Source organism: Microplitis mediator, chromosome 1 (assembly GCF_029852145.1).
Source record: "Microplitis mediator isolate UGA2020A chromosome 1, iyMicMedi2.1, whole genome shotgun sequence".
In the NCBI taxonomy this organism is placed as follows: domain Eukaryota; kingdom Metazoa; phylum Arthropoda; class Insecta; order Hymenoptera; family Braconidae; genus Microplitis; species Microplitis mediator.
The window spans coordinates 25,609,201-25,636,939 of record NC_079969.1 but is presented as its reverse complement, the minus strand read 5'-3'; the positions used below and the strand labels follow the sequence as shown (position 1 = coordinate 25,636,939).

Genomic DNA, 27,739 nt, shown 5'->3' with positions numbered 1-27,739 from the left:
ATATATCATCAAGCCTTTGCTTCAAATAAAAATTTTCATTAAAAAATTTAAATCAAAAAAATTTTTATATTTATATTTTTATGAGTGTGAACGTAACTGACAAGTGTAAATTTTTTCTTTTAAATTTTTGAATAAACAAATAAAATGCAAGTAGAATAGAAATTAAAAAATGCGTATTTAGATAAATAAAAATTAGCGCGCGCATTTTTTTAAATTTCATTATTGCAATTAATTTATTTAAAATTTATAAATTGTCTGACGTCTACTACATTCACACTCATAAATTTTTAAACAAATTTCTATTTAAATAAAAATTCATTTGACCATTAAAATAATAATAATGCAAAAGTTATTAATAAAATTATGTTGACATGCTAATACAGAACAAATTTAAATAATATAAATAAAGATTAAGAAGGTGTACAGTTCATTAAAGCGGCAAACTCAGAATAAATATAAATTACTCGAGTAAAAATAAATAAATAAAAGTAAATGGACTTGGTTGATGAGAACTGAGTGTTAAAAAATTTTTGTTCAGGGTAAGAAACCGCTCGAATGGACTGTAACCACCGTGCAACTTGAGGTACATCGGATGATGAATGACTACTTACAGGGATTATTTACCGAGAATAAAGATAAAATAATACTCGGTGCTCTCAGCTCGTTGGTTAATCGTGATTTGGATACAAACACTGAAGTCGAAGCGCAATTTCATGCTTTGAGACGATTGGTAGCAAGCAAAGTTGGTTTTATGGCTTTCACAACATTACCAGGTTTTCGTGAAGCTATTGGTAATAAAGTTGTCAAAGCATTAAAACGACAAGACTGTGGTGTTACACAATCGGCTATTGATTGTATCTGTGCATTGATGCAAGCGATGCATGATGACTGTGATTTAAGGCAGGAACAATTAAACAAAAGTAGCCTGCTCAGTAGTAATAAGTTTTTGGAAAGTCTTCTGGACATGTGGATAAATCATGTTGTAAGTCAATGAAATAATTTTATTTATCATTCTTTAGTAACAAATTTATCTCCTAATTTATTAATTTATTTACAGAGTCATGGGACAGGCGCGCTGGTAGTGTCTGCGATGCTAGATTTATTAACATTCGCACTGTGTGTACCCTACAGTGAAACAACTGACGGCAAACATTTTGACAATTTACTGGAGATGGTTGCGTCCCGTGGACGGCCACTGTTTAAATTATTTCAGCATCCATCACTCGCTATTGTTAAAGGCGCTGGACTTATAATGCGGGCTATTATTGAAGAAGGTGCACCGGAAGTTGCTGCTAAAATGCAAGAACTTGCTCTAGCTGAAGGTGCATTACCAAGGCATTTATTAAACAGTTTGTTTACTCTCGGTAGTGACGGCAGACTTTTAACTCACAGGCAGTTATGCCGGCATCTCGTTGGTCTTTGGGTTACTGGTCATCCCACAGCTATGGGACTATTGAAACGTATCTTGGTAATTATATAAAATTTTTAAAAGATCTCGAATAATAATTATTAGTTTATTTTTCAGTAATATAATATAACTTTTTTTTTAAATAGCCAAGTGGTCTATTGACGTATTTAGACTCACAAGAAAAAGTACCCGATTCATTTCTTGAAGAGGAGCGACTGAATAATCGTGATAATTTAAAAATGGCTATTGATCATGCATCAAAAAATAAACGTGGCGCACAATGGATTGCAATGGAACGTCATATGCGTGTTATTGAAAAGCATGTAGAAAATGCGTTACAGCATTGGGGTGCCCGTGTTGGTATTGAACGCCGTGAAAAAATAAAAGAACGTCCAATAGTATTGAGAAAACGTCGGGAGAGAATTAAATCAGAGGCTAATTGGAAATTATTTTATTATAAATTTAATCAAGATCATGCATTACCAAATCTTATATGGAATCATAAAACGCGGGAAGAATTACGGACGGCATTAGAAAATGAAATACGTGCATTTACTTCTGATAAAGATTTATCTGGTGGTACATTGATAGCATGGAATCACCGTGAATTTGAAGTACAGTATTTATGTTTATCTGATGAAGTTAAAATTGGTGATTATTATTTGAGATTATTATTAGAAAAAGATTGTCCAGATAGTCCAATAAGAAAGTCGTATGAATTTTTTAATGATTTGTATCATAGATTTTTATTAACAACAAAAGTTGAAATGAAGTGCCTTTGCTTGCAAGCAATGACTATTGTCTATGGGCGTTATTATGAAGACATTGGTCCATTTTCCGATACAAAATACATTGTAGGTATGTTAGAACGATGTACAGATCGTACTGAACGTGATCGTCTGGTAATGTTTATACATAAATTAATATTACATCGTAAAAATGTAAAAGATATTATGGATCAAAACGGTGTACGTGCACTTGTTGATTTATTAACACTCGCTCACTTACATACGTCACGTGCGATGGTCCCCACACAGACTAATGTAATAGAAGCAGGTCCTGAACAGGAGCGAGTGTTGGAAAAAGAGTGGTATTACAATGACGGAGATCGTCGAGCCGGTCCAGTTAGTCTTAAAGAATTAAAAGAACTCTATACAACAAATAAACTAACGCATAAAACAAAAGTATGGGCACAGGGTTTAGATGGCTGGCGTATTATTTCACAAGTACCTCAATTAAAGTGGACGTTAGTTGCCAAAGGAACGCCAGTTGTAAATGAAAGTGAATTAGCAACTTTAGTATTAAATATTTTGATACAAATGTGTGAGTATTTTCCCAGTCGTGATTCAGATAATGCTGTCATACGTCCATTACCACGTGTTAAAAGATTATTGTCAGATTTGCAGTGTTTACCGCACGTTGTACAATTACTGCTGACATTTGATCCTGTTTTAGTTGAACGTGTCGCAACATTACTGTGCGAAATAATGAAAGACAATCCAGATGTATCGAAAATATATTTAAGTGGGGTATTTTATTTTATATTAATGTATACTGGTTCAAATGTCTTACCGATAGCAAGATTTTTACAGCTAACTCATACTAAACAGGCATTTCGTGGTGATGATACAGCGCAACCATCAGATATTATGCAGCGCAGTATTTTAGGACAATTACTACCCGATGCAATGGTCAGTTATCTTGAAAATCATGGCGCTGAAAAATTCGCCCAAATATTTCTAGGTGATTTTGATACACCTGAAGCAATATGGAATGCTGAAATGCGTCGTACATTAATCGAAAAAGTAGCAGCTCATATTGCTGATTTTTCACCTCGGTTACGAAGTCATACTATGAGCCGTTATCAGTACATAGCAATACCGGCAGTGCGTTATCCGCAATTAGAGAAAGAATTATTTTGTCAAATATTCTACCTACGGCATTTGTGTGACACTGTTAGATTTCCAAATTGGCCTATACCTGATCCCGTACATCTACTAAAAGACGTATTGGATGCGTGGAAAAAAGAGGTAGAAAAAAAACCACCGATAATGACAGTAGATGAGGCATACAAAGTTCTAGGTCTTCCAAGCGGTCGTCAACACAATGAAGCTGATGTAAGAAAATCTTATTACAAATTAGCCCAACGTTATCATCCAGACAAAAATCCTGATGGACGTGATAAATTTGAAGCTGTCAACCAAGCGTATGAATTTTTGTGCAGTCGCAGTTGTTGGACAACTGATGGTCCAAATCCTGATAACATTGTCCTAATTTTACGCACACAAAGTATATTATTCCACCGTTATACTGACGAGTTGCGTCCATACAAGTACGCGGGTTATCCGCAGTTAATAAAGACAATCAAACTGGAAACAGAGGACGAAAGATTATTTTCAAAATCAGCCCCGCTTTTGTCAGCAGCAAGCGAACTGGCTTATCATACAGTACATTGCTCGGCATTAAATGCTGAAGAGTTGAGACGTGAAGGTGGTTTAGATGTTTTACTAGATGCTTACACACGTTGCGTCAGTGTACTGAACAATTCAAGTAAACCTGATGATGTCGCTGTACAAGTTTGCACGCATATTACTAAATGTTTTGCTGTCGCCGGTAGATTCCGGGGATGTCGTGATAAAATTGTTGAATTACCGCAGCTCATTAAAGATTTATGTAGAATATTATACTTTAAACACTTGACAAAATTGTGTTCCGTCGCGACCGAGTGTGTGTCATCTCTTGCGACGGATAGTATTCTCCAGATGCAATTATTGCAGTCAGGAGCACTCTGGCATTTACTTTTGTTTATGTTTAATTATGATTACACTTTAGAGGAGGGTGGAGTTGAACGTAATCAAGACGAAAATCGACAAGAAGTTGCTAATAATTTAGCTAAGTTGGCAATAAAAGCTTGCGCGAGACTTGGCGGGTACATGACTGGTGATAATGCGACACCGGTTAATCCGGTAACTGTTGCCGCTTTAGAGACTCTATTGACTCCTTATCTATCGCGACAGCTGTCCAAAGATAAACCTGAAAATATATTGAAGACACTCAACTCAAACTGTTCAAATCCGTACCTCATATGGGACAATGGAACTCGTGCCGAGTTGAATGAATACCTCGAGAGTAAACGTCAGGAAAAACTCAATGGAAATGACAGCCTTGAACATGATTTTAGTAATTTTAAGTACAGTGCACACAACAATGAATTAATAATTGGTGAAATATTTGTTAAAGTTTACAATGAACAGCCAACGTTTCCTATTGAAAATCCAAAAAGTTTCACTATTGATTTACTTAATTTCATTTTAAAATCATCAGATCATATTTGTTCATTAAATAATAGCGTAACGTTGTCTAAAAAAGATCAAGATAAATTAAAAAATGTCGTAATGGCACTTGAAGCTTTAAAAAATGTTATAAAAAATAATCCGGGAATTGAAATTCAATGTATCGGTCATTTTAATTTATTATTTACATTATTAAGTTGTAATAATTTCAAACCAATTCAACGCGGCGCACTTGAAGTTATTAATAATGTTACTAAAAATCACGAGTGTGTAAATGATATTGCTGCTAATGAAGTTGTTGTTCATTTACTATTGGCATTAAATACACTAAAAGAATGTCAATTATTAACACTAGAAACTCTTTATGCGCTAATGAGTACAACCAAAATAGTCAAAGACGCATTAGCCAAAGGTGCTGTGATTTATATACTGGACTTATTTTGTAACTCGCCAAATTTACAAATACGTGAAACAGCTGCTGAATTATTGGCTAAAATGTCATCAGATAAATTGGCTGGTCCTAAAGTTAAACTTGATTTGTCAAAGTTTTTACCAAAACTGTTTGGCGAAGCAATACGAGATGCACCTAAACAATGTGTACATATGTTTGAAACAAAACATGAAAATCCTGAATTAGTTTGGGATGATGATTCTAAAATACGTGTATCAAGAATTATTGGTGAATTAAAAGATGAGTATTATTCATTACAAAAACGTAGTCCGAATGCAGTATTAAAATTGCCAGAAACCCAAAATAATTTTGATACTGCGACAAATGAACCGGTTGTCGGTGGTGTTTACTTGAGATTATTTATTGCAAGTCCTGCATGGGCACTTAGAAAACCTAAAGAGTTTATGAGTGACTTGATGGACTGTATTTTATCCTTGATGGCGAGAGATACTGTAGATACGGATATGTTAGAATTAAGTACGCAAGCATTGGTGTGTTTATTGCAAGCCCAACCAGCTTTGGCGGATCAAGTACCCTCGTTGGGACATATACCAAGATTGTGTCGGCAAATGTCTGTACGTAATAGCCAACCACCGGTTTATAAATCAGCAATACTTATTTTACATCAATTGGCTACTAGTGAAATTTGTATTAATTCTATTTGCCAAACGGATTGTATTAGTCCTTTGAAGCTCGCTATGCAGTCACGTAGAGATATGATCGCTGTTGCTTGTGAAACATTAAATAGACTTTTTTCTACGAATGAAGATCGTCTTATTAAACAGGTAACTATTTTTTTCTTAATGCTTTGAATATCGCAACTAAAAATTAGTATATTACATACCTAAGGAGGAAAGTAGGACATTCTCGGGTGTGTAATTGTTTACCTAAAGAAGGCTAGGGTAGCAAATGCGGATTGAGACATCTTCCGTGGTGTGTATACGATTTTTCGAAAGATCTGCAACTGAAAGTTAAAATTCTTGCCTTCGTTTGTGTGAAAAATCGCGCATGCGTTAATTTTTATCATTAGTTTTCTTATAAGAGAAAAGAACAACTTTCTTGACTCTAAGCAGGTCAGGAATTTAAACTTTCAGGTGCAGGTCTGGTGAAAAATCGTATACACACCATGGAGAAAAGTAGGATGTCCCAATCCGCGTGTTTTTTATACACGTGGGTTAAAATGCCCTGCTTTTGGGTACCTGAAGATCAGAACGTTTTTCACGCAACGAAAATGAAAATAATTGATGTAATTTGACTCTAAAAGTGACTTAAGGGTAGTTAGGGGTGGCCTGCAATTTTCGGTGATTCCGCGCGTTTTCATCCCCCGACAAAATATCCTATCAGCAAAATTTCTCTTTTTTATTTAAATGTTTTATTTGTACTGTTCACAACTAATTTGGGTGCTTATTTTTCAGGGAAATTGTGAAAATTATATCGAAAGATCCCGAGAAAAAATATTTATATATAATCATATAAAATTATATATAATTATATATAACTCGATTATATATAATTATATATGAAAAATGACCAAATATAATCATATATGAGCATATATAGTTGTATATAATCATAAATAATTGTATATAATTGTATATGATTATATATGCTAATATATGATTATATTTGGCCATTTTTCATATATAATTATATATAATCGAGTTATATGATTTTATATATAAAAATTTTTTCTCGGGGGTATTTTGTCCGGGATATTATGCCCCCCGAAAAAATTTTGAAGTTTATTTGTATTATTCACAGCTAATTTGGGTGCTTGTTTTTCAGGGAAATTGTGGGAATTTATAAATAAAAAATAACTCCCTATTTAGAGTGCTAGTTTTTCAGGAAAATTGTGAAAATTTTATCGAAAGATATTTTATCGGGGATATTATGTCCAGAGATATTTTGTCGGGGATGTTTTGACGGGGGATGAAAATGCGCATTACCATTTTCGGCTGATGTGCGAAACATTTCAGAAATCTAGATATTTTTATTTTCGTTCTGCGAAAGACGTTCCGATCTTTAGATACATCTACTTTCCTCCCTTGGTGTGTAATACACTAATTATTATAAATAATTTATAGAGTATTGTTGAGAATTTAATAATTATAGCAAACACACATACGTATATATCTGTGTAATTATTCTAGTTAATTGGTTACTCATAAAGATACCAATAGGGCTTATTGTAATCCGGCATATTGTAATGAGTCAGTCTTTGTTGAGCTACTAAACTGTTAATACGTATAATTTTTCTCTAACGTTTTTCCATTATTCAGTAATTTGTATTTGGAACAAGTATAAATAAAATAATAAAGAGGTGGAATAATTTTTATTAATGTTATTTAATTAAAAATTTATTATTTTTTTAAGGCACTTGAAGCTGAAATGGTACCTTATTTATTAAATATACTTGAAGGACGTCTTGATTTAATTGAAAATCCAGCAATGACTAAAGCCCAAATAGTTAAAGCGTTGAAAGCTATGACGCGAAGTATATTACTTGGAGAAAGAGTTAATTCGATATTAGAAAAATCATCTGTTTGGGCGGAATATAAAGACCAAAAGCATGATTTATTTATATCAAATACACCAACTGTTGGTTATTTAACCGGTAAGATCAGCAATAAGTTAATAATAATTATAATTATTTTTTACATCAATAATAATTTGATAAATTATCCTTGCAGCAGGAATGCCAGTGTCAGCAGGATATCTGACAGCTGGTCCAAGTGCTCCAATCCCTAGTGCACCACCACCAGTCAATAGAGAAGATCGTGTGAACAATAGACACGATCATATTTGATACAATTAATTATAATATAAATAATAATAATGATAATACTAACAATAACAATAAATGTCCAAAGTGGTAGCAGCAATCTCAAGCTCAATACATCTGAATATTCGTCGTTCTCAGCTGAACAACTACATTTAACGGTTTGTCTGTGATTTTCTATTATGATTCCATTTTTAAAATTAAAAGAAAAAATAGTTTGCTTTGCTTCGAGACAATTTCAATGGGATTTTATTGAATGATTTTTTTTTCGTCATAATCTGCGCAATAGAATTGAAATTTAAGTAAGTAAATTAATTGATAACTACTAATATTTAGATTTTTAAAAGTATCTAAAGTAGATTTTTTAACGCGATAAAATTATATTTACTAATACTTTTAAATAATAAATATTAAGGCTTATTTATAATTAAAATAATTAATTTTTAAAATTAATATTACATTTTTTTCTGTACTATATTTTTTAAAATAAATGTTGAAAATTTTTATTTTAGTTTTATTGATAAAAAAAGTATTGATTTAAATAGTATTGATTAAATTTATAAATTAGAACAAAATATCTGGGTTCAGTTTAAAAATTAATTTTTTTGAATTATAAAAGGCCATGTTTAATTGTCGTACTTATTATTTAAATATATTTTATTTTATTTCCGGAAGTCTCGCCTGCTGAATGAATGATATTTTTTTTTTAATCACTTATGATAATAATCTTTTGACAAAAGTTCGTATTTTATATTTTCATAAATTTATGACATCGATAAAGGAGATATTCTTTTTTCACGTCCATTTTTTTTTTTTTTTTGATAGATACCATTATAAAAATTTATATTTTTAAAATAATTTTATTGACATTTAAAAAAACAAAGTAAAGCTAAATATTAAATGACGCATTTTCGACTTCAAAACTATAAGGGCTTGTTCAGAAATACACTCTGGAGATGAAAAATTGCCTATCCAGATGCGATTAGTACCTTTGTAATGTTAAATCGCACCTCTGATTCAACCACAGGATATTTCTGAACACAGGAGTTGAATATTTCTCTTCCAGAGTGTGTTTCTGAACACACCCTAACTATTCAAGTTACAAAAAAATTCGTTAGAATTATTTTTAAAATATTAGAGAATAATAACCGCTAAAAAATCATTTGTTTTTTATTAGCACCCAAGTAGCACATTTGCCTTTGAGACATTTTTCAAGACATCAGTTTTTAGGCTGTCTTTTGACATATCGACAAGGCCCCAAAATGTTGACAAAACGATCATAAATTTATGTCACCAAAAAAATATCTACTTAAAAGACTTGACACATGTGACGACAAAAAAAAATTACAAATGTTGAAAAAATAAGTTATCTAAACAACTTTTTAATTTACATAAGCCAGAAAAACAAGACAAATTTTGTCTGTATCCGGAACCAATATTTGCATGTCTTATTTATACCAAAAAAATGCCATCTGGAAGTCAGAATGGAAGGTAGATTTTTCGAAAATTTTCAGCAGGAAAGACGTCCATTGGACAGGATCCAATTGGAAAAGTAACCGATAGGACATATCCCAATAACCCAGATCCCTATTACCTGAATTACCAATTACTGATAATCTCGATGACCCAAATTTCCAATCACCTAAAATCCCGATCACCAGTAATTTCAGGTACCAATGCTACCAATTACCCAAATTTCTAATAATCCAAAATTTCGATAGCTTAATTTTTCGTTAACCAGAAACATTTGTGACAAGACATTCCGATTGGACAGGTTTCGTAAGCTCAAAGTCAATTTCTTTGTTACATAACGAAGAAATCCTCTTTGAGCTTTGTTATATAACAAAAAAATTGACTTTGAGCTTACGAAACCTGTCCAATCGGAATGTCTTGTCATCAATGTTTCTGGTTAACGAAAAATTAAACTATCGAAATTTTGGATTATTGGAAATTTGGGTAATTGGTAGTATTGGTAATTGAAATTACTGGTGATCGGGATTTTAGGTGATTGGAAATTTGGGTTATCGGGATTATTAGTAATTGGTAATTCAGGTAATAGGGATCTGGGTTATTGGGATATGTCCTATCAGTAACTTTTCCAATTGGAAATTGTCCAATGGACGTCTTCCCTTTCAGCACCTTCCTGATTTTTCACTAGCTCGCGCTTAGTTTAAAACGAAGGCGGCTCTTTTTTATTTTTACTATGGTTGAAGATAAGTTTTTCAATCCGAGATTCAAATATTGTTAATATACTTATATATTTATATATAAATGTACGAGCAATACTAAGTTCATCACGTATTACTAAAATCTGGAATTGATAAACTGACTTTGAGTAAATATGGTTAGAATCGAAAATATATACACGTAATAAAATATGTAATGATGAAAGCTTACACAATTCATAAAAAATTCGGGATGTTTAAATTCATTAAAATTATCAAAAACGGCGCAAGCAAATATTTAGAAACTTCAAAATGAAAACTTTAATATTAAGCTCAAAAATTTCTCATGGAATTGGTAGAAAAAGGTGACATTGAGACAGAAAAAATTTGTATAATCCTTTTAAAAGACATCTTAAAGTTGTCTCTGTGCTACTTGGGCAAAGAAAGAATACCTCCTTCAAATTTATATCGAAATCAAATATCCACAGAACTTCGCATTTCACTTGCAAAAAAAGAACACAATTTTTTTTTTTCAATAAATTTTTAACTCATTGAATTTTTTTTTTTTTTAATAATTTATTCAAAATAATTCAGCTTTTTATTACAATAAATTTTTTGGTGAATTCATTTTACAGTCATGTTTTGTATTGATAACGCCGGTCATTGAAATATTTTTTTTTTTATTTTCTATTTTTATTGCGCGAATTTAAATTTATAAAAAGTATAATCTTTCTATTATATTTATAACTGAAATCAATTTAATAAAAGTAATCATATTTTATTAATCCTTTCTTTTCAATAGAATTTATCAAGATAAAAATACTTTTGCTGACAAAATAAAATTTTTTTATCAATCAGCAGCAAATTTCTCATAAAAAATTTATAGATTTTTTCATCGCTTTAATGATAAAAAAAATTTTTATAAACAAGTAGTAGCTTATGCAAAATATAAAATACAGTAAAAGAAACTATTAATTCTTTTATAAATATTAATTATTATCTTTTTATTAATTCATTTCATTATAAATTTATAATGAAAAATTATTATTGTTATTAATTATTATTAATTATAAAACAAAATTATTGATAATTGATGTTTGATTGACAACTGAGGCCTACTGCCATAAAAAAATTAAATGAGATAATGTTGAACATTTCTGTACAAAGTAATTCTTCAAACAAAAAAAAACATGTTCATGTTTGATAAAAATTAAATTTGAAAAATTTTTATTATCCAACTTCTTTAATTAATTTTCTATTAAAATTAATTTTATTATCAACTATAAAAATTAATTTATTTAAATGAATAAATAAATTCATTTCTTTACTTACGATTATTTAAACCATTTTGTACAGACTTAAAGATACTATATTATAAAAAAAATTCATATATATATATATATATTAGGGTGGTTTTTAAAAGTTAAATTTTCTCAGACACCCAATAAAAAGCTTTTTTTTAGTGAAAAAATACGTGGGGAATTCGGTTATTCTTTTTCAGTACAACGCACACGTGCCTCAGGACGATCAAAGTTCATTGTTCGATACAATCGCGTTTTTTTAAGTATCTCATGAAATATGTAGATTAAAGGAAAAAATCTGGGAAACAATTATGTGGGAAATTAAATTCTTGACAAAAAAGGTCATGTTCATTTTTTTAATAAAATGTGTGTTTACGAAGATATTTTAAAAAAGTTCTTTAGATCTTATCAATTGAGCATTTTAAGGATTACGAATTTTAAAAATAACGTTTTTTCTTAAATATAGACAACTTCGTAACTCGTAACATATCAATCATTAATGCTTGTTACAGTTTCTATATACTTAGAAAAATGTTATTTTCAACATTTGTAATCCTTAAAATGCTCGATTCATAAGATACACAATTTATAAACAAAATAATTGAGACCTTTTTTGTCAAGAATTAAATTTTCTACAAAACTGTTACTATGATTTCTTCCTTTAATCTGCATATTTCATGAGATATTTAAAAAAAAACCCGCGACTGTATCGAAAAATGAACTTTGATCGTCCTGAGGCACGTGTTCTTTTTACTGAAAAAAAAAAAAAATCGAATTCCCCACGTATTTTTTCACTTAAAAAAAGCTTTTTATGGAGCGTCTCAGAAAATTTCATTTTTAACGACCACACTAATGTGTATACATACATATAAATATATATATAAAATATCAAATTTGTTTTATATCGAATTAAAAAAAAATATATATAAAAATAAAAATATCTATTAGATAGATTTTTTAATTTACAATAAATTTATTGTAAATACATAAACAAATAATATATCAAGAGAAGCATTAATATATGTGATTAATAATCTAAATTTTAAATAAAAATTAACCGATGACTAAAAAAATTAAATGAATAAAGACATCAACGACTCTGAATTAATGTTATTTAATAATAGTATGCAATTAATGAATATGTTAAAGAATTTCTCATTCCCTGATTAAACAACTGGATTCGACCGAATTAAAAATTTTAATTCTGTTATATTCTGTCAAATTCTGCAAAACAGAATTAAACTGAATTGAAAATTTGAATTCGAATAAAACAGAATAAAACCGATTTAAAAATTTCAAATTCGTTTTAATTCGGATTCAGAACCAGAAAATGGAAAATTATTTTCGAATTAATCAGAATTAAACCGAATAGAATTATTTAAATTCGTTTTAATTTGGACAAATTCTGGTTTTCCTGCCGAATTAGACAGAATTCATTTTTAAGTTAGGTACCGAATTAAAAGAATTTATCTGAATTAAATAGAATTAAAAATTGAATTCGGTTTAATTCGATCGAATTCAGTTGTCTAATCAGGGTTATCATTAATATACCGAGTTGATATATTTGACTTTATAAGAAGATACTTTAATTGAAAAATAAAAATTTCAGTACCATTTTACAGTAATTTTTAATTTAAAATAACATATTTGGAAATTTAAGTAAATTCTATAGCTGCCTGTAACATTCAAACGTTTTTTATAATTAATTTATTGATTAATTGTTTAATTAATGATTTATTCATCCAACGTTAATGGGACTCGTGATGTCTAAAAATGTATTCAAAATAATTTCAAACTCCAACAAAAATAAAAAAGATATAAATATAAGAGAGAAGTAAAACGTAAAAAAAAAAAAAAAATAAAAAAAAAAATAAGAGGAGGGACTTATTAACTATACAAAATGAAAGTTGTTGACAACAATACTTGTACTATTTGTAAACATAATATATTTAAATAATATTCATTTACTCATTTATATAAAAATTTTAATCATAAATATTAATTACTTTTACGTTTTATTATTACAGTTTTTTTTTATTACTATTAAGAATATGTATATGTATATATAACATAAATATGAATATAAAAAAAAAACAAACAAAGTTATTATATTCCACGGATCCGTATGTATGTATAATAAACAATTTTGCACATGATAATGAAAGTAAACTATAAAATTGTTTTTTCTGTATTTGAAACATAATTGGGTCATTGTTCCGTTTCAAGGCTCTACATATTTTTAGAGTTTTAATCAGTCAATAACCATAATTTCCATTAATAAGTTTAGTTATTCCATTAAGCTTTAGGGCGGATTAACTAACATTAGTGATTTGAATGTTATTTAAAAAAACAGTCTCAGTAAACTGATGTGATGTCAATTTCATACAACAAATAAGTCGATTAAAATAACACAATTATGAACTGCCATAAGACAGACGGTGGTATGCAAAAAAACCTATTTAAAAATTGTAAAATACATTGCAAATTTTAAATAATTGAAGTTGATATACTTCAATTATTCGATTACTATAAAATAATATACAACTTAAGAGCAATAAATGTAAATAGATGCACAATTTCTGAGATATTTTAATTTAAAGCTCACCGTAAAAAGGCTTTTTTCTAAAAAATTGAATTTCTTCGTTCAATTTTTCCTCACAAATGTCACATATATTTTTCTCAGTATTTAAAAAAAAATATTGTAAATTGGATCGTCTAAAGTGGAAGTTGTAAACAAATGGCTTTTTCCCAGCCTTTAGTCGATTCAAATTGTTTTAAATCATTTCAAATAATATTTCTTAACCAGGGAGCCTAGTGGACTAGTAGGAATGAGTTTCTATCTGCTTTCAACCACTGCTGAATTAACGAATTAAAGTTTACTTCCGAGTTCTGTTCTGACCCCGGTCCTACTAGTTGAAAGGTAGTCTGAAGCAGAGTATGTCAACATTAGTCTTAGTGATGAGTCTGTTAATGTACTAGCAAAACTATCATCTTTGATGACATTTATGTCACTTTACACACCCAGAATTCAAGTTTTGACAGTTGTCTTATGAATCACTTAATCCTGCATTGGCTTTTTATCACATTGTGCATATTGACAGTCCGAAACTTTAGAATAGAATAATAATTTTTAAAAATTTTAATCGACATTTGAATAAAATGCCTAATTTCTGAGGTAAAATGACGTTTACTTCATAGAAACTGTAATCCTAAGTAGCACAGAAACAGCTTTAAAATGTCATAAAGATGTCTGTTCAAAGAACAAGACAAATTTTATTTTGTCTGTAACTGTTACAGATGTTGGCTCTAGGATTCATTGAAAATTTGTGTTCTTTTTCCCAGCTTACAAAAGTCATTTCAATTAAAAAATCATTCAGATGACTTATTAGTAATTTACTTTTTGTTGTCACTCGTGTCAAGTCTTTTAAGCAGATATTTATTCGATGATATAAATTTCCGATTTTTTTGTCAGCATTTTGATGCCTTATCGATAGGTCAAAATCAGCCTCAAAACTGACATCTTATAGATGTCACAAAGCCAAGTGTGCTACTTGGGATGTTTATTTAATGAAACAAAAAGTATCGTCAGTCCGCCGTTATCCGATGATGGAATTTATCCATGCAGACTAGTAGAGACACATTTAAATAATATCCGAAAATTCAAAGGAAAAATAGTTAAATTTTATATCAGCTATTTATTTTTTGTAATTACTAGTATATTAATCTAATATTTCTCTTTTATTTGGCACTTGTATTAAGTCATTAATATTTATATATTCATGTTTATCAGTAATTGTTGGCATTAATTTATCAAGTGAATTTTTAAGTTCTGTAAATGTTGGTCTACTTCGTGGTGATGAATTCCAGCATGCTATCATTATATCATACCTATAATTTAAATTCATTAATTTTTTTTTTTTATTACTTTTTATTTGAATATGAACTTACAATTCTTGACCACAATTTGATGGTTTTGGCATCCGATAACCAGATTTTAAAAAGTGTAAAAGCATATTCGTTGGTATTTCAGGGTAAGGATTACATCCAAGTGTTACTATTTCCCATAAAAGTATTCCAAATGACCATCTATTCAAAAAAAAAAAAAAAATATTTACTTGGTAAAATTTTTTTTTTAATTTATTAAATTTCTTATACATTTATTATATTTCTATTGAAACATATTTTCGATTACTTAATTGATTAAAATTTTTTTGATCAAATAGTGAAATGAAAATAAATAATTATTAGGAAGGTAAATTTCCCAGTCACCAGTCGCTTTGAAAACGAGCCCTCTAAATTTTTTAACTTCACGTTAAGAAAATAAAAAATTTTCAAAAAAAAAAAGAGAAGTTTTTGGTTTCGGTCCGATTTTTGATAACCGAGTTTTCAACAGATCTCGACGTTTTGAGGTCCTAGGAAGTTATTCTGACTATTTTCAAGATGATCTCCGAGTGTATGGATGTAAATATTCTGTGACTTTTGAACAAATGAACCGATTTGGCTTTGAAGCGACTCATTAATTCCAACTCTTGTCAAAAATTGAGCATAATCGTTACAGTATATTCGGAGATATTTCGAAAATAAAATTTTTTCAAAAATGTTTTTTTTTTTTGATAACTTGTAATATACTCGATTAATTGATTCCAAAAATCTAATCAGCTCTTAAACTATAAGTCGCGTCGAATGCCACCTTAACTATCAAAATCAGTTCATTTGTTAAAACAAAATCAGTGTCGAAAGAATTTCGAAAAAGTGTTTTTTTTTTCTAATAAAATTCAAATCGTTGAACTAATTGATAACAATTTTTTAGTGTTAGAGGTCGAATAACTGCGTCAAATGTCAAACGCCTTTTTGAACGACACAATCGGTTCATTATTTCCAAAGATATTGCTGCTGTAAAATAAAAAAAACAACGATTTACTTCAATATTTTTTTTTTATGATTGTCCATTACTTGAATTTTCGCAATGGAAGGTGCGACATTACTATTTTCGAGCTTGAAGAGCTCAAAAATGTATTAACAATAGTATTTTCGAGCTCAAGAGCTCGAAAATAGCGGCAAGTTGAAGGGCTGGCCCGCAGGGTCAGGCGGTTTTTAGATTTTTTAAAATACATTTATATTTTGAAGTCATGAAATATGTATGTGAGCTGGCAACTGGGTGATTTGCTAAAAATTTTTATCAAGTTTATTAATTTGCTTACACGTCACTTTGTGTTGTATATATTTGATGGGTCAAAGCTTCAATAGCCATCCATTTAAGCGGTAGTTTACCATTACCTTCTTTTTTATATACATTTTCACGATAAACGTCTCGACTTAATCCAAAATCAGAAATTTTAACAGTCAATTCATCGCAAACTAAAATATTCCGTGCTGCCAAATCACGATGAACTATTCGATTGAGTGATAAATATTCCTGTTATCATTTTTAAAACAATTATCTATATTATATCAAGTTATTTATTTTGACATTAAATACAAAAAAACAAAAAAAAAACGTAGTAGTTGTTTAATATTTGAAAGTATTATATAATAATTTCCTTTTCCAAGATAATAATTCGATAAAATTTATAAAAATTATTATTTACCATTCCATTAGCAACTTGTTGTGCAAAACTTAATAAATTTTCTACTGTTAGTTCTTCATTTTTATCAAGTAATCCTAAACAAAAAATATATATAAATTTAATTATCAAAACGATACATATATTTATCAAGCTGAAAAATAAACAATATTTTTTAGTCATAGAGTAAAAAATCTATCCTAAAAAATTGGAGTTATGTCGTCGCTTATAGTCGTCATGGCAACGGTTGCTACGGAGATGGTTGGCCATGGCAACAGTTGCTATGAGGACTGTTGTCATGGCAACGGTTGCTATGGAGATGGTTGATCATATTTGCGGCTAATAGAGATAACATGCATCCATGATAAATATTTTTGATAGCGACTTTTTCATAAGGACAGCGTGGAAGATAGTTATCGAAACATTACGAGAGGTAAAAAATAATGGGTCCACGTCAGCGCGCAAAAGTCTTCTAGTAAAATAAAATATTGCAAATAAAAAATTATTTTTCAACACGTGGAGTTTTATAATTTTGATATAGTAGTGCATTGTGTGACAAGAAATGAAATAAAACTATTTCAAATAAGGGTGAGGTTGGTTGTCCGAGCCAAAGGCAAGTGCTGCGATTACAACTCGTGTGTGTAATTGCCTGCCCAGGCCGAAGGTAAGGGTGGCAAACACGCAGATTGGGACATCCTCCCTTCCCCATTAGTTCGTATACTATTTTTTACTAGATCTGCACTTGAGAGCTTCAATTTTTGTCTTTGTTTGAAGGATTAATGGCGCATGCTGTTAAATTTTTCCACTAAATAGGACAGGAATTTAAACTTTCGGTCCAGGTATGGAGAAAATACTATACTGACACCATTGAAATGAAGTTAACAATTAATTGCGCAGTCAGAAATTCGACGTATTCTACCCTATAGAATAACCCGATGATTTTCATCCCGCAAAGTCGCATTAGAAAGAAGCTGGCTTGTTTATAACTGGCTAATCAGATATTCAAATTTATTTTTTCGATGTAGGTGGAATAAAAATGATAGTTATTACATGTATATAAGTTAATATTTTCGATTGATATTACCTTGTTGTACATCATATAATTGATTTGAAATTGCGTTTTCACCCTCTAGAAAAAACAATATATTGATTATTCATCAAGGTTAATTGAGCTCAATTAACTAAATGTACTCAACACTATTTTTATGACGTTTTATTACATCAACAAAACTAATTGACGGTTAATTAAATTATGTTCACATAAACGTACTTGACAATGAAAAATAATTTGGATTCTGACATGCGTTATTTGATGATTTATCATGAGTTTTATCTTTACATGAATCAGACAATATTTTTTCCCATTTCTAAAAAAAAAAAATTAACTAACATTACTAATGTATTATAAATAATTATATTAATTAATAAATTTAATTACATCTCTAAGAAAACTTTGTAAATCACCGCGGCTACAATATTCAACGACTAGCATCGGTCTTATATTTGATGTACAGCATCCAATTAACGATACAATGTTTGGATGAATACCAGCAGATTTCATTATCAAAATTTCTTGATGAAAATTTCTTATTTCGTCAGAACTTGAACAGTCTATTTAAATAATTATTAATAATAATTTTGTGTAAATACCCTAGTAACACATGCTTGAGCAAGGTTTTGGTGCCAGTGCTTTGAGCAAAACCCCTAGTCACTATGCCTTTTTCTACGTATGTGTCTTGTGTAAGACCATGTAGCAAGAAATCGTTATCAAGGCTTTTGCATGACTTGCTTACGGCATTTTCACAAGAATATTGAAGATATCTTAGATACGATGCAGTTGAAAAGTTACTGGCGCATTTCTTGCACCAGTATTTTACGGCAGGTACTTACGCATCCCATGTAAAAAAAAAATTGCTGAAAAAAGGTTAAGAAAGTGTTGACTATTCTAAATTTTAAAACGTGACACAATGACGAATTTTTTTAAACGTTCAGAAAAAATCTATTTTCAAGAATTTTCAAATCGATTTTCAAGTTTAGAATAGTCAACACTTTTTCAACCTTTTCTCAACATTTTTTTTTACACGGGATAGCTTGCTTAAGATGTGCTCAAGGCTCGAGATCAATTTTGAGCCTTGCGCAGATCTTGAGTAAGCTATGCGCAACTATTTTCAACTATAGTCTTCCTCCAAAATTGAGTTATAATCTTGTACGAATTTCTTGTGTAAGGCTTGCACTAGACTTTGCTATTCAAATCGAGCCACAAATATCTGCAGCAAGACACATATGTAAAAAAAGACACTAGCATCTATCAATCTTGAGACCAGACTTGCTCAAGAATTTAAAAAAATTGTTATATGGGTATTTAATATTAAAATTTTTTAATACCTTTAAGCATTTTAACAGCAACTTTTATGGATTTATGTTGGTCTATTTCAAGTAAACCAAGTCTTACAACACCAGAAATACCACTACCTAAAATATCTTTTATTTGCAATTGTATTGGACGTATTTCAAAATTATCATTAGTTAATGATGAATCATTATCTATTTTATTATCAGTCACTGAAGTTGGTTTTAAATACTTTTTATATAATGGGTTGAGATTTACCGTTTCTTTGAGATTCTGCGTTAAAACAAAAAATAATAATGAGTATTTATAATTAATCAATGTAATAAAAATGTCACACAAAATAATTACAGAACAATAATTATTTTGTCGTTGAATTTCCTTATTTCTTCGATGTCTTAAGTAAAGTAATATAGTTGCTATCAGTGTTATAATTAATATTATTATTGGAGAAACTATGGCAACTTCATTGAACACTAAAAACGAATTTTAATCAAATTTAATCATAGTTGTATAATCAGTTTTAAATTTAACCAAATTGTTATTTTTTTTTTTATGTACCTGTTATTGAATTATTTTTCATGTGATCAAATGTTCGATAAATAGAAACTGGTGGACTAGTGCCACCAAGAGATTCAGCTATAATACTTATCATATAACGTATTCCAGTTTTATTAATTGAAACAATAGCTTCAGTTAATTCCTAAATATTTTTTTTTTATAAAAGAGTAAATTGTTAGTTATTAAAAATCGATTTTTTGGAAACCCGGGAAAAAAAGTTTTGATCTGCATTTTGTATATATCTGCCGAGATTAAATTAGATCTGTTCAGATCTAGACAAGCTAATTTTTAGGGAGAAAGTTATATCAGCCTAGATCTACTTTGATCTGAACAGATGAAATCAGATCTGTTCATAGCCCGAGTTGAAATTTAGAGCACATTTAAAGCCTTCTAAAGTCGGACCTATTTCGGACTTGGAGGCTCTAAATAGAGTCTGTTTCTATGTTAAATTAGGTCCGATTTTGGTCCCTGAGGTGCTACAAATTTCCGTTTTCAGCACTTGCGGGCTCAATCTAGGACCTGATGAAAATTAAAATTAGGTCCGATTTAGGGCCTGTAAGCCTTAGTTTATTGTAATAATTATAATATTAATAATAATACTCACATTATTAATATCATTAGCATTATTAATATTGTGATTAATAATAATCTATCTTACTCTGGATTTTATTTGCACTTACAATGCTTAAAATAATTTCAATTAAAATTATCAAAATATACAGCAAATGCTGATAATAGTTTAATTTTTTATAATAAATTACAGAAAATTCTAACTTCAATTAAGGAAATGGATTATTATTAGTACTTATTATAATTAAAATAATATTATTTTTCTTTATGTGATGCAGTTTTCATTCTAAAATTATTATTATTAACAATTACCTTACGGTACCCGCGGGTAATAAGGCCTGTCGGGTAATAAGGCCTAAGTGACAGAAATGATATTTAAAATAACCGCCTCCGCTAAAGGCTACTCTAGTAGAAGGGTCTTGCATAGAAATGTTACGACAAGTTTATAGAGTTTCGATACCACGTTCCTTGTCTTCTATATTTTATCATCCGTCATATGCTGTCGTAGCGCAGAAGAAATTTTAAAAAACAATCTAGTCTTCTGACTCTTAAAAAGTATTGTTGCTAAATTTAAGTGATGATTTATCTCTAATAAGTTTAACTATTACAGTTTGTTTAATCCGCAGGCCTTATTACCCTATCGTAGTAAAATAAGGCCTATTCGTATGGTTTTTGTAAAAGTTTGATTTTTTGTTTGTTTATGGTAAAAATTACCATTACTTCATTATATTTTATGGCTAATGTATTGAAACAAAAATTAATGATACATTTCGATAATTAAACGCAATATTTTCGATTCTATTCAAAATCTCCCTTAGCTAGGCCTTATTACCCACCGGTACCTTACTTATTCATATATAAAATTTAATCAGACCTGATCAAATTTGATCTGATTCGATCTAGGCAGATCTAAACTTTTTTTCCCGGGACTTCATAAACCGGAATGATCCCTTAATTATGAAAATACAATTATCAATACTCACTCCTGGAACAACAATTAATTGAGGCTCTTCATTCTTATCGAACGTAAAAATTTGAATAGTATAATTATCTGGTATGAAATCTGGTTTATCCCAAGAAATAGTAAAATTACATTTTTCATTATAATAATAAACTTGAGATACATTTAATCCATCGACTGCATTAGGCGCTAATATTAAAATAAAAAAATAGAGTTATAGTTGATCGATTTAGAATTATGAAAAAAAAAAAAATAAAAAATACTTACGACAGATAGTCAAATTTTTATGAACATCTAAACACGTCGGTGTAATAAAACTATAAGTTAAATTTTTACTATTCAATGAGAAGCCTCCATTCTTAGCTGATATTATTAATGTGTTATTTTGATTATAATCAAGGCCATGGAGATAAAATTTAAAAGCTTTTGTCTAATAGAAAAAGTGTATGGTTGTTAAAAACTTTATTTTTTATCAAAAGCTGTATTAACGATTAGATAGGAATTAATCAATTGGACTATTTAAATGTATGTCAAAGGAAATTTTACAAACGATATTACACTATATAAGAAAACAATTACTCGGGTGACTGAATCAAAGTTCATTCATTAATTCGTTAATCTTGAGCATTCAGTTCATGATTAAAAACATAAATATTTACAAATACTCTTTAAATACTTACTGCATTAATATTCCCAATTGATAAGCCTCCGTCTCGTGTCCATGACAGTACTTCATAAAAACAGTTAAGATCTAAAAGTTATTTATTTATTTAATAAAAAAGCTAATTAAAGTGAATTGTTGATGAAAAATAAATTATTCACCCTCAGCTGGTCTAAAAATAACTTCTGCTTGTAAATATTTTGAATTCATGCGCTCGGGTATTGTATTGTTTACGAAAATTTCTTTCACTTGTTCAGGTTCACTATTCACTAAAGAAAATATCAATTAAAATATCAAGTTATCATGTAGTTCTTTTGTAATAATAATAAAATATACTTTTTGTTGTAGTAAACCAAGATGATATTTCTGGTTGAGAAATTCCGTCACCCGTCACACGATGTGCGCGATAACGATAATTAGATCCAGGGTTTAAATTTGAAAATGTTGAAATTTTTCCATTGATCTAGATTTTTTTTTTTTTTATAATAATTAAAATTTTTGTATCTTAATTCGAAATACTTACAACTTGTGCATTATTCCAAAGTTTATTAGCTGTACTTTGTTCAATAACAAACAATCCTGGATTGTGTAAAATACTCAAAAAATTAATATCTCTGCAGTGTAAAGTTGCGTTAAAATTAGCATTCATAGAAAGTTTCTTTATCTCTAAAAAATAATCATTTTTTGAAATTTATCACGAAATTAATAAATTATTTAATTACTTTTATTTTTATTTACCTTGTTGAGGATAAATGTTTTCATAACAATCATTTTGACACGAATTCTGAAAAGGTATAAATTAGTACAATTATGTTATTTTTTTTTTATAAAAGAAAACAAAAATTATACACCAGGGGCAGATTTTAGTCTCGACAGGAAAAATTTTTTAAAAACATCTTTGATCAATTTGACATTGGAAAATTTTTAAATAAATTTAAATAAAAGTCATTAAAGTTATTCCTGTAGAAGTAAACAAAATGCAATATATATATTATGCATTTATGCATCCGACGAAATCTGTAATACTTTAAAAGTATTTGTCGCTTTTCATCAATATCATTTAAAAACTAATTTACATATGAAATATTTATTAACAAATTTAAAAACAAAATTGAAAGTTAATCAAATTGCTTTTGTTACTTTTTAAACTTCCCGCTAAAAAATTTGCAAATTTTCAAAAAAAGAGAAGTTATTGGTTTCGGTCCGATTTTCGAAAATCGAATTTCCATCAGATGTCGACGTTTTGAGGTCCTAGGAAGCTATTCTGACTATTCCCGGATGGACGTCCGTGTGTATGTGTGTGTGTGATCTTTTTTTTGTCCGACGATATCTTTGGAACGAATCAACCGATTTGACCGTACTTGGTGACAATCGACAGGGCTCGCCAAAATGTAAAATTGATTAGATTTTGGGGTAGATCGGTCATGTAGTTTACAAGTTATACGAAGAATAGATATTAAAAATTTTTTTTGTTTTTGGTTTTTTGCGTATAACTTATAAACCACTTGCCCGATTCACCTCAAAATGTAATCAGTTTTAAGTCTTGTTGAGCTCTTTCGATTGCCACCAAGAACGTTCAAATCGGTTGATTCGTTCCAAAGATATCGTCGGACAAAAATTATAATATTTCAGTGAAGGTATGGTTTACCGGCCTAACAAATTTTTGAGCTCGAAGAGCTCAAAAATTTACAAGCAATAATGTTTCCGAGCTCTCTGAGCTCGGAAATATCGGGAAGTTTTGGGGCTGGCCCGCAGGGTCAGGCAGTTTCCAGATTTTTTTTTTGAATATAGTTAATAAAAAATTTAAAAAATTATCATTTGAATTTTTGTTTCCCTGATGGTTCAGTGTACTATCGATCGATCGATCAGATAGTCTAAATAAATACACGTATCTGTAGTCATAAAATTTTAATTTTAAATATCATTCGATCGAATTTATTATACTATTGATATCACTATGTTAACGTAAATTAAAAATGTTTTTATTATAAATACATATATTTATAAATTTATACACATGCTTAATAAATGCCAACTGTGTCAACTAATCGTCAGCTTTAATAATTGGTTTCTTTGCGATATTAAAAAATTTTAGACAGATAATATAAATAAAAAAGTTGTGAAAAAAAAGAGTGTTAATTTATGTTTTTTTTTTTGGACTTCTTAATAAATTTTAATATTCATATTTAATATTTAAGAAGATATCAATAAATCATGTTAAATTATTTGAATGAAATAATTAAATATTCAAAGTAAATAAAAATTTTATTTTTATATATACATATGTAATAAATCATACTCAAGTATTTATGTTAAAATTTTTTTGCCTTTTTAAAAATTTGAATATTAAATATAGAATAAATTCAAAAAATAACTTACAGTATTACAGTTGACGATACACTCTGCGATTTGAATAGCTCGATCAAATGTTTCTCCAAAAGTCCATCCAATAAATAAATAAAAAATAATAAAATACATAATTTTTATTTAACAACAAACACTTTTAACAGATAGTAATTTTTTAAATGACGCATATTCATAGTTTATTTTTTATTATTAAAAAATTTATCGCGTATAATAGTAATAACAATAATAACATATTGAAAAATATAAAAAAAAAAAAATTCAAATTTTTTCTAACGTTGGCTTTTTATTTTAATCGCATAACGACATCGAAAAGTCGCGCATTTCTTATCTAATTATGCTTATCATTAAGTATTTTCAAACCAGAAATATGTAAATGTACGTTTGTATCTTATGTTGACAAAATATAATTTATATATTTTAAAAATTTTTAACACTTAGTTATCAAATTTATAAGATTTTTATAATTTTATCTCAATTTTACGGATTTAGTTTTGAAAATTTAAATTATATTTACTCGTTTAAAATTATTAAAGTAAAAAAAATAATCGTTATGGTAAAGAAATAGATATTTAAGGACGAATACGAAAGTACGTAGTGTCATTGACGAGTGTTAAACGCGGTATGACCGATCAAGTGGAACTAAATTAATTCTACATATGTTCGGTGTATATACTCGAATATTTTATTTCGAATAACAATAATAATAATATTGATACTGACTTTTTTTTTTACATTAATGTGGATCTTTCCTTGAATTAATATAAATTTTTATTTACATTCGTGTTTTTATTAATTTTTTCGTATAAATATTAATTTACTGAGAGTAAATTTTTCCCGCGAATAATCTGTATTTTTGTAACTTCATTATTATTTTAATAATTTTTCTTTGTTAAGTTAAAAATGTTAATGAGCAATTGCTCATAAATTATTTTTATTCTATATTAATAACTTACTTTTGGAAATGTAAAGATTTTAAAATATTCATGACTTTATCTTTCAGTAATAAATTAAAGATATCAAAAAATAACTGAAATAGAAAAAAATCGACACACTTTAATTAGCTGTTCAGTTGAATCAGCTAGTGAACAATCAATTATAATAAAAAATTGAAAATGTTATGAGGCTGTTTAATCCATGCTTACATATCTGATACCAAATAAAAAAAAATAATCAGATAAGTCATTTTACAAACTAATTAAGCATATTGTAATGATGTAACATAATTATCAATATCCTTGCAATATCTGATGTAAAAATATTTGTTTTTTACAGTTGATTTACTTAATATGAGAAGTATCTTGACCTGCTTTGCTGGGTGTCGATTTATTTTTTTTGAAAGATGTTTTTATTCTTATCAGAAATTCAAAATTTAAAGTCAACAGTTATTGTAAAAAAATTTATAGAAACTATTCAATAACAAATTAAATCCTCTACCAAAAAGTTCTCATTATATTTTTACGTACACTTAATTATTTCCACGTAATTGCAAAATAAAATAAGAAAATAAGTTTTAGCACTTAGTTCTTTAATTGATTGATCTCTCTTTCATTTTCTCTAGAACTCAGAAACTATTAGAGAAATGTTAATAAGCCTATAAATCTTTGTTGTAGAAAATTAAATTTTCTACAGTTTTTGTTTAAAAAATTTTTTTCTAAAGTCTATAGTTCCGTTACAAATTCATTTTTAAAATACTAACACTTTTTCTTATTTTAGTTTTTTTATGTCGTCACTAATTTCAAAAAGACTTCTATTTTTATTTGCTTTTTTGAATTTAGGGAGCTTCTTAAAGCCAAAAAGACGTATAATTTTTTTTTCATTGCCAATTTTTTGGTAGACTTATTAGAGCTCAAAATTAAAAAATAATTTTGAAAGCCTAAAGGGCGCATGTCTTAAATTATCTCTCCTTTTGGCTTTGACATTCTTTTTTCAATTTTGAGCTTTAAAATAAGTCTTCAAAACGATTAGCAATAAAAAAAAATTATAGATCTTTATGGTTCTAGGAAGTTTTCTGAATGTAGAAGGGCGTATAAAAATGTAAGTCCTTTTAGAATTAGGAACGTGACATTAACATTTATGTATTTATAAACGCTCCTCGGCAATTATACATAGAAATAATAACAAAAGCAATAATTAATCATCAACATAACAATAATAATAACAAAAATAAAGACCAGATCCAAAATTCTCAGTTTAAAATTGCCTTTCTAGCTTTCTTTTTGCAACTGTCCGATGATGTTCTAAAAAAATTTACTTCTGTGGCATCTTCATTGGTAATTTTGGAAGTTCTGTATAGTGGAGAGCCCTATTCAAAAATTCCCATAGAATCCACTCAAATGCGACAAAAACCGTATAGAAACCAATACAGCCTATAAGATTCTATGTGGTTTTTGTCGCAATTGATTGGATTCTATGAGAATTTTTTGATAGGGAGCGTGTCGAAAAACGCGATCTTACTACCTGTGTAAAAAAAATCAGTTCCAAAAAGATTCTAAAAAAGTTTCGCATGTGGAACTTCTAAAAATGACAGATTAGAACTTCGAATGGAACTTTTTTGGAACGTTAGTAATTCTGATGGTAAAAAAAAAAGTTTTTATGAGCAAATTTAGAGTAAGAAAAGGACGTTTTTGGAACTTTGTTAGAATTTTTTATGGGCGTTTTTTTTTAGTTCTATAAAAAATTCAAAAGTTGTGATTTTTGAACTATTTTGGCATGTTTCTAGAACTACTTTAGTCTACAAAAGATGCAAAATTAGTGATTTTGGAATGCTTTTTTTAGTCCATAAAAAATTCAAAAGTCGTAATTCTGTAACTTTTTAGGAATTTCCATATAAAATTCCAAAAAAGTTCCAAAAACGTCTTTTTTCGACTCTAAATTTGCTCATAAAAACTTTTTTTCTACCATCGAAATTACTAACGTTCCAAAAAAGTTCTATTCGAAGCTCTAATCTGTCTCATGTTTAGAAGTTCCACATGCGGAACTTTTTTGGAATCTTTTTGAAAAATTACTAAATAATAGGACGAAAATAAACTAAAATTAAATTTTACTTACAATGGGTAAAAATATGTTTTTTTTCTGTCCTAAGGAAAAATCACAATTGTTCGTACCCGTTGATTCGAAGTATTCCCTGGTTAAACAAAACGATTCACTCAATGTTGAATGTATATCTATATAGTTGTAAAATTGAATAGTTTCTTTTAATCAGGGTTGGGAATAACTCATCCGCTTATCATTGTCTGCGACATTGGCCTGATATTAGTCTATTTTGAGTGGCTAAAATTAAAGACACTGAAACTTGAAGTTTCTATGCAGGT

The 27,739-nt window shown here is 28.8% G+C and overlaps 2 protein-coding genes across 9 annotated transcripts in view; one reads left to right on the top strand and one right to left on the bottom strand.

Moving 5' to 3' along the window:
- The window catches only part of LOC130676583 (dnaJ homolog subfamily C member 13), a 70,852-nt gene that overhangs the window by 3,573 nt on the left and 39,540 nt on the right, over positions 1-27,739 (top strand). For 2 of the 6 annotated variants that reach the window (XR_008991452.1, XR_008991451.1), the window contains exons 4-8: positions 539-982; positions 1,058-1,468; positions 1,555-5,937; positions 7,526-7,766; positions 7,843-8,233. Coding sequence is in view for 4 of the 6 variants with exons in the window: in XM_057482920.1 (XP_057338903.1) it covers positions 539-982; positions 1,058-1,468; positions 1,555-5,937; positions 7,526-7,766; positions 7,843-7,958 (5,595 nt within the window). In the remaining 2 variants the exon portion in view is untranslated. Of the gene's footprint in view, positions 1-538; positions 983-1,057; positions 1,469-1,554; positions 5,938-7,525; positions 7,767-7,842; positions 8,855-27,739 lie in introns of those variants that run through there. The other 4 variants (XM_057482953.1, XM_057482936.1, XM_057482945.1 and 1 more) reach the window with 4 other exon arrangements.
- Positions 12,481-25,166, bottom strand: LOC130676613 (tyrosine-protein kinase receptor torso-like). 3 transcript variants are annotated; one of them, XR_008991456.1, is made up of 19 exons: positions 24,441-25,163; positions 22,800-22,845; positions 22,585-22,727; positions 22,398-22,524; positions 22,223-22,330; positions 22,081-22,151; positions 21,668-21,830; positions 21,423-21,589; positions 19,870-20,011; positions 19,660-19,784; positions 19,347-19,584; positions 18,400-18,572; positions 18,232-18,328; positions 18,046-18,090; positions 16,986-17,059; positions 16,599-16,813; positions 15,346-15,483; positions 14,419-15,285; positions 12,481-14,322 (listed from the first exon to the last, which is right to left on the bottom strand). XR_008991456.1 is itself a non-coding variant. In XM_057482965.1 (18 exons), the coding sequence occupies exons 1-18, from the start codon at positions 24,537-24,539 to the stop codon at positions 15,117-15,119; spliced, it is 2,340 nt and encodes a 779-aa protein (XP_057338948.1). In that variant the 5' UTR covers positions 24,540-25,163; the 3' UTR covers positions 12,481-15,116. The 3 variants fall into 3 exon arrangements, 1 of the variants encoding a protein (XP_057338948.1); XM_057482965.1 differs by having other exon boundaries at positions 12,481-15,285; XR_008991457.1 differs by lacking the exons at positions 12,481-14,322; positions 16,599-16,813 and having other exon boundaries at positions 15,145-15,285; positions 24,441-25,166.